This window comes from Taudactylus pleione, unplaced genomic scaffold (genome assembly GCF_031769625.1).
Source record: "Taudactylus pleione unplaced genomic scaffold, aTauple2 ptg000703l, whole genome shotgun sequence".
NCBI classification, from domain to species: domain Eukaryota; kingdom Metazoa; phylum Chordata; class Amphibia; order Anura; family Myobatrachidae; genus Taudactylus; species Taudactylus pleione.
Genome location: NW_028285105.1, coordinates 6393221 through 6401343, shown reverse-complemented (window position 1 = coordinate 6401343; position 8123 = coordinate 6393221). Strand labels below are relative to the sequence as shown.

Sequence of the window (8123 nt, the reverse complement as noted above, 5' to 3'; positions counted from 1 at the left end):
TGTTATAATTTACAATCAAGTAGTATTTATTTATACAGTTGAAAGAATGTGATAACTGTACATTTCAATATGAGCATGCAATAACAAAACATATACATAGTATATGTACCAAAATATATATATATTTTTTTCTCATCCATCTTATTAACTTTAAACTTTGCAACATTTTTGAACAAATATATTACATTATTGAAAAAAATAAAATGAAATGAATGTCAGTGCATGTGCAGTATGAAATTAATGGTCTTTTATAGACTTGAAATAGATTTCCGTGTTTAGAGCAAAAATTATATCCAAATAAAAAAAAATCACAAAATAATCCTTTTGTTGAGAAGCAACTTTTAATGCTATTGGCAAATTAGATGTTGTTCAAGTTGCCTATTAACCCATGGAAAACAGCAACTCAACATTATTGGCATATCAGCTTTTTCATTGACCCTTACAGTCATCACTGATTGTTCAGTAAATAGAAGGTCTCCAGAGCTTATAGCATTGAAATGAACCGAAATTGCAAATATTCTGTTCTTGGCTGCCACATAAGGAACTTGCTACTGATGGATGGTGTGAGTCAGAAATGAGTCCATTATTTCTTGCTAGTCGTGGCTTTACAGGGATGTAGTCAGGATTCCAGCAGTGACCATCCTAATGGTCACAATACTAGCAGCAAAATCGTGATGGTCAAAATACAGACGAATCCCAACAGTAAGTATTAGGGTCAGGTTTAGGGTTAGGCACTAGGGGTAGGGTTGGGGTTAGTCTACAGTAGTGGACGGTTAGGCTGCCAAAGTGGATGGTTAGGGTTAGGCTGTAGTAGGGGACTGTTAGGTTGCTGAAGGGGACGGTTAGGGTTAGGCTGTGGGAGGGGTGAGTTATGGTTAGAAATACTTACTAAAATTCATTGGGTTTTGACCTTCGGGATTTCGCTGCCGGTATTGAGACCGTCGGGATACTCACCACAAGGATATCATACCCAACCCGGCTTTACAAACCACATTTCTGTGTAATCCAGCTGCGTAGATAAGTGACACTGGAATAGACACCAGGCTTGTTTGGTAAGGCACATCCATAGCCAAAACTAACAATTCCTATAAGTGTCCATCTATTGTTAGAGTGTAATGCAACCAAAGGACCTCCTGAGTCTCCCTGCATTGAGGGAAGAAAACACACACACTTTGTGGTTAATATGTTTTACATTTCTAAACATGATAATACACAACTGTAAGAATTTCTTCTGGAACCCTCCATACTTTACTGTATCATAAAGTACATTTAATAAATAGTAAATGAGTATATCAAATACATAAAAATATTCTAGTAAGGTGCATTCCTATAGTAAATAAGCATAGCAGGGAGCCCCTCTGTGTATTTATGATTATTTGCTAGAGCACAATTTAAGACAGTAGCCTATTTCGCATTTAAGTAATGATAAATGAAACCAAGTACATTCAGACATCACAAACTGTGGGCCTGATTCAGATTTAGGAGCAAATAAAAAAAGAAGCAAAATAGGTGCAATTGCTCCTGGAATAAACCATGTTGTAATGGGGTGCAAGTGTATTTATTTTTTTGCTCATAAGCAGTTGAAACGCGTTGGTGTTGGACTATGGCTGAGACCTAGAAGGTTGGGATTATGACCAGGCACTTCTAAACAGTGGAAGGACAGTGGACTCCTGATCCCAGGAAGTATTGGACTTCCAACTAAGTGTTTGTAGGTGTAGAGCATTTACACCCACACCATCTGGTACGCCTTTTATTTTATCAAATGTCTGGTGTTTTTAAAGTTATTTTTCATGTGATATTTTATTTGAATCCATAATAAATGGTAATATACTATGGTAAACCCTCTCTTTCTATCTTCCATGTTTCAACATATGTCTTATGGGAGATCTGAAGACTGATCCACGATCAATAACCTTGGAATTATTTTATACCCTCCTTTTATTAAGGATTTTTTGAATATGAACTATTGTTTTTGAACTATTTCAATTGGACATTATTCTATCCGAAACTTAACTTATTTTCTACAACTCTAGTTTTTGCGTTTGTGTGTCTTCTCTTTTGTTTTTATTCACATTTCCACTGGGGTCTTTATAGAGAAAACCCCCTAGACACGTATAGCTGCATACAGTGAAGCGCAGGTTCCTAAAACCCCTTTTTTTATATGCTTCTCTTTTTATTTGCTCCTAACTCCGCAATTCCTAATCAGGCCCATTGTCGTTCCTTAATTACTGCAGTAGTCACTGTTATTAATATCTAGTAGGAACTTTTGGATATATGAAATGCCAGTTGTGTCCTACAGGCCATAAAGGTAGATGTTTTGTGGACTGAACCAATATTCATGAAAATGTAGCCTTTGCTTAGAAACGGTGACAAGTGGAGGCTTGCCCCTTCATTAGAACTATTCATTCATTAAAATCAGTGATGTCACTGAATGTCTAGTGAATTCAGAGATGGCTGCCCAGACTTTAAACTCCCTTATTCACAAAAATAGTCTCATTATAATCTACAGATAAAAGAATTAAGCAAACTTACCTGACATGAATCTATTTTTCCTGCTAGATAACCAGCACATATCATTGATGACTTTATTAAATTTCCATAAACTTGGAGACTGCTGCATAATGCTTTGTTAATTATCTTCAATTCAGCCTGTTGTAGAACTGATGCTAAATTCCCTTTAAACAGAACAAAACTTTTTATCATATCCAGTGTGTCCCAGGGTAGACATCCTTAATGCTTTCTAATGCTTTACAGATATACTTTGATGTTACCAACCTCCATCTGTCAGTGTTCCCCATCCGGTAACATAACATGAGGAGTTGTCAGGAAAGATATTGGATATCTCTGGGAGACATACTGGCTGGATATACGGTGTAAAGTTTAGCGGATTTGACAGCTGAAGAAGTGCAATGTCATTTAATTGTGTATCACTGGAATAATTCTCATGAATAATGATGTTATTAACTTGCTGTAAACCAGATCCAGTACTTAAAGATACTGTTCCTAAGACTACTGTATATAAAGTCACATCTTTAACCCTGTGAAAACATAAAACCACATCTTAATCATGGTATTCGTATTTCTCTACAGTCATTATGGCAAAACATATATCTTACTGTCACTTTTATATAACTAGGAGCAAAAGTTTGTTTCATTTTACACATCACACTTGGAGATTAACTGATTATGGGGCCTATTCATCAACACTAAAATAACGTTTTTAAGGACATTTTCCTTAAATAACGTTATTTTGGTATTCATGAACAGACTTAACACAGGAGATATCACAGATATCTCCTTGCTAAGTTCCCCTGCGTTAATTTCCACACTCCCCAGGCTCTGCTCCGTCCTCAGGCTCCGGAGGCTGGTCGGACATGTGTGTTCCCCAGCAGAGCACAAGAAAGTTTGGAAAAAGAAAAAAACATTTTTTTTTTCTAATCTGTCATGTGGTCTGCTGGGAAACCACATGACAGACCAGCAGGACGGAGCCGGAGGCTGCTGCGCGGACAGGTAAGTCGGGGGGGGGGGAAGGTGAGCGGAGGGGGGTGGGGGGGGATCAGGGGGTGGTACGAAACTTAACGCATCTGTAGGCAGTGCTGCGCATGCGCTGGTTTTACAGATGTAACAGCGCATGCGCAGCACTGTTTCCAGATGCGATAAGGTAGTGTAGGCAGGGAAAAGTATCTATTTCCCGAAAAGCTGTCATCGCAAAAATGACAGCTTTTCGGAATAGATACTTATGGAGAGGTGGAATGATGAATTCCACCTATAATTAGCTAGAACTCCATGAGAGTTCTAAAGCTAATTATCTCCAGAGAATTTTAATGTTTAATGAATAGGCCAGTATGTATGTGAGATATGGCTGGAGATAAAAGGATTTTTTGTTTTTACACAGTACTGTATAAATTGCCATTGTCTAACATAACCATATGAGTGATTCTAGAACTTATATTTACATATATTTTTAAGCATACAACATACAAATACTGTCATGATTGAAAATGTATCAATATGATATAGCAATGTTCCATGTTGGTTCGGAATTGTAATGAAAAATATTGGCTTTTACAGGTTGACATATTTCAGTTTATTTAATCTTGACACTGGGTTTTCTTAACTTACCTTAATTACACCCTCAGGACAAGACCAGAATGTTGATGTAGGGATTCCAAATGTAACAGGTGTGTAGGGGCCTATTCATGAAACGATAAATGGCACAGTAACCATGCGAGAACGTAGGTTACCAAGCCAATCATCATCAGGGGTACCGAATAGACCGCCTGATATTCGAGAAACTCTGAAAACTTTCAGCTTTTGGAGTTTGCTTGCGAGAACAAGTGCCATCTTCAGATGGCGCTTGTTCTCGGATCCCTGCTCCTTCCTATGGGAAGGAGTTCCGGGGACGCGAAGAGCGATCCAAGCGGATCCCTCCACCGCCTTCTCAGCTTTGCATAGCCGCACGGTGGAGAGGTAAGTAACACAGCGACTTCTGTAGCTGCGCTACTTACCGCGGGGACAGCTGCTTTTCAGAGCAGCTGTCCCCGCACCGGCACAATGATGAATTGCATCGGTGTAAAGTTTCACTCTGCTGCAAGTTGGATACTTAATACGGTCCCCCATGATGAATAGGCCCCTTTGTGTGATAATTATCACAGTAGGCACAATATTTTCATTAGTGCAATTGTACCCTTTTTGTACAATTGTACATCATATATATTTGTGATGGGATTAGTCCGTATTTTGTATACTTTTAAAACCTAAAGGGAAGGTCCAGTGGTAATTGCAGAGGGCATGGGGATGAAATTATATCTGTCAGTTTTAGGTGGCTAATGTTGAATAGCACTGCTAAAACTAAAACCACACCTGAACGATTTCAGTCACGATCCGACCTTTACAGTTTTCAGAGTGATTAAATGATCTTGAGAACATTCAATTTCAAGTGTACACGCTACTGATTTATCTTTCCAATTTATTTATTATCTGCCCTAGATCTTCACAAAGCTGAGGTTTTTAAATGAACTATCTGCTGAAATGTTGGACAGATAATAATCAGAAATTCTTCCGCACTAAATAATGTGCAAGATATCAACTCATCATTTTGGAGAAATGTCATGCAGTAGGTAAGATCCAATCATCTGATCCAACTGGTTGTGGGACAATAATCGTCCCGTGTTGCAGTGTACAATCAGTACAGTGTATAATTAGCTGTTCGGTCCGATTATTGCATAGACTAGTGTGTACTTAATTAAGATGAGTGAAAACTGGTATGCACAGTTTCTGTTACTTTTATGATAGATGAGTTTAGAAAACATGCAGGGATTTTTTTCAGGTGTTTTTAAACTAAAGACAGACAAAAGTTTTCTATGACTTCAAGCAATGTTAAAGAAAAGCATAGGCAATTTGTATTAAGGCAATGACCAAAAATTTGCAGCACTTAACTAAAGATATTCTGTCCTCATATAACTCCAAATGCTATACGTGATAGGTCAGTCATGTACAGTACATCATTCGATAGGTATGTCAGGATAGAATATCTTAAGTTAAGTGCCACAAACATTTGTTCATTGTATTTGATATATAAGGTGGGACTCCTTTATATACAGGCAGCTACTGAAAGATGCCACATTAACCCGAGCGATCATCAAATAAGAATCTAGGGGCCACATCACCAAATCTTGCTGCTGACTCCAACTTGTAGACTATTACATTTGGGCCACTTTGTTTACTTCCCTAGAGACTATATGGATAGGCATGTGCATAGCTATAGTTGGTGCAGGGGTTCCATTGCTATGGGGCCCAGAGGCTTAGGGAGCCCACCTCTGTGGCCTGACTCAATTGCACCCAGGTAATATAGTTGTCTACCAGGTTTCTGGAATTGCCCGCTAAGTACTGTGTGGCGTAATATGAACTGGTGGAACTGTGTGGCATGTGTACTGGAGGTAGTACAATGCAGCATATTGTTCACTTGGGGCACTGTAATGTGGCATAATATGAGCTGGGGGTCACAGTGTGGTATAATGTGAACTAGGGCCCTACTATGGGGCATAATATTAACTAGGGCACCGCTATAGTTCATAAAATCAACTAGGGCAGCACTATGGGGTATAAAATGAACTAGGATACTACTATGGTGCATAAACAGAACAACTGCTGTGGAGAGAAGTGTCTCTCTAGAAGGTGGAAGGCGACTCTTCAAAATGTTGCTATGGGGCCCACAAAAATCTGTCTATGGCCCTGAGGATAGACAAAGAAATGTTTACAAACTTTTGCTATGTGGCCTTCAAATACCTAGTTACTCCCCTGACTCAACCCAATTTAAAAGTATAGCAAAAATTATATTGACATTCTTATTGAATTTATATTTAGGTACTAGCCAGAAGGGAAAAGTGGCAAAAATCTTTACCCAGGTATCTTCAGAAACACCAACTTGGCCTAAATGTAATAAAGTGAACAGTAAATGGAAAGATGAGTGTGGTGTGGGACTGTAATAGCGATCAGTGACATCGGCGGTGTTGGTCAAAGAGGCAACTACAGTAAGACTTTTAGTTTTTTTCATTTTTGAACAGTTTTTAAACAGTGTTATTAAGCCATGATTCTTACAGTTATATAAACTGCAGTAATGGACTCTCAGGAGTTAAATAATGTGTAACTATATATAATATGTTTGACTATTTCAGTAAAGGAAATTGTAAGCATAAGATAGATATATTAACTTACACACTAAAACAGTGGGCAGCAGTAATTAGCCAGGTATTGCTGATCAGTGAGGCTCCACATCTATGGGTCCCCCTGAGATGCAGACTGGCCTGCCATGGCCATGCACCCAGAGATGCCTCTGTTCCTCCTACTATTCTACTTGATCTTTGTGGACCTCCAACACCGCAACCTGTTGAAGTAGTGGAGTAACAAACATATGTGTAAATTGCAGGTTTGTAACATTCTTTGCTGAATGTACACATTTAAAAAAACTTCAATATATAAATGTATAATAAATACATTAATTCATTCCTGATAGCTTTAAATCTGAGCCTGCCCTGATCCTACTTGCGTGCATAGGTTTGTAATAATGTATGGGTCAAAACTACATATTTTGCTTTGAAAATTATTGCTGTTCTAATCTTCCTGCTGAAAAACACAGAGGAGCAGCTTATAAAATCTTCACCTTAGTTTGCATGCAAAGTCGGACTGGGCCACAGGGGTACTGGGGAAATCCCCGGTGGGCCCACCCCCTCCTCTAAGGGTCCAGTCTGTGCATCTGTTACATTATACTGCATTCAAAGGATTATTGTGTATTCACTACAGCCCTTTAACATGGACAGGGGTGCTGAGAAGGGGGGATGTGGGAACTATTTACCCAGCGTGTGCTGGACTGCAGGGGGAGACTGTTCGTGGCTGCTGATCAGCAGTTGCAGCAGTCTCCTATGCCTGTGGAGAGGAGCAGTCACACTGATCACGCCCCCCCCGGCTTTGCACCGGGTTGAGGGGCTTACAGCGCCCCCCTCCCCAGCACGCAGTGGCACTACGCGGAGCTGCAAAAGTGTTACTTTTTTTTGTGCTCAAGAGTGCGTGGCCATGCCTCCTGGCCGGGCTCTCTGCGCCTCTGAGCATGGGCCCCTACAATTGCATTTCCCAGGTGGGTCCATCATGCCCCAGTTCAACACTGTTTGCATGTCATATATAAATCATTGCACATTCAATATATAAACACTAGGTGGAAGCACAATGCTTTAAAAGTCCCAAGATAGCTTATAACCCTTTCAAACAGAAAAGCAAATTGCCAGGTAAAGCACTTTTACCTGGTAATTTGCTGATCAACACGGGTCCTTTTTCTGTCTGTAAGGGTCAACCCGGGTCAAAATTCCCAAGACTTACTGGGTAAAAAATCAGGGTCGGAGAACCGGGAATTTGGACCGGGATTGACCCTTTCAGACAGAAAAAAAACCTGTGTTGATCAGCAAATTACCGGGTAGACTTGCTTGACCCGGTAATTTGCTTTTCTGTCTGAAGAGGGGGGTGGGGTCATGCTGGGACCGGCAAAAAAGGGTATTAGGAATATTTCTGTGTGAAAGTGGTATTAGGGGATATTTTTTGGTATATAGCAGGACTAGAAAATGTTGGACCCC

The 8123-nt window shown here is 39.7% G+C and overlaps 1 protein-coding gene across 1 annotated transcript in view; it reads right to left on the bottom strand.

Moving 5' to 3' along the window:
• Positions 1-212: 212 nt before the first annotated feature.
• The window catches only part of LOC148477669 (transmembrane protease serine 11C-like), a 366464-nt gene continuing 358553 nt past the window's right edge, over positions 213-8123 (bottom strand). The window contains exons 9-12 of the mRNA XM_088456393.1: positions 6718-6886; positions 2776-3038; positions 2533-2675; positions 213-1143 (exon numbers count right to left, since the gene is read on the bottom strand). Coding sequence (XP_088312519.1) covers positions 982-1143; positions 2533-2675; positions 2776-3038; positions 6718-6886 — 737 coding nt within the window. The 3' untranslated portion in view covers positions 213-981. The remainder of the gene's footprint in view (positions 1144-2532; positions 2676-2775; positions 3039-6717; positions 6887-8123) is intronic.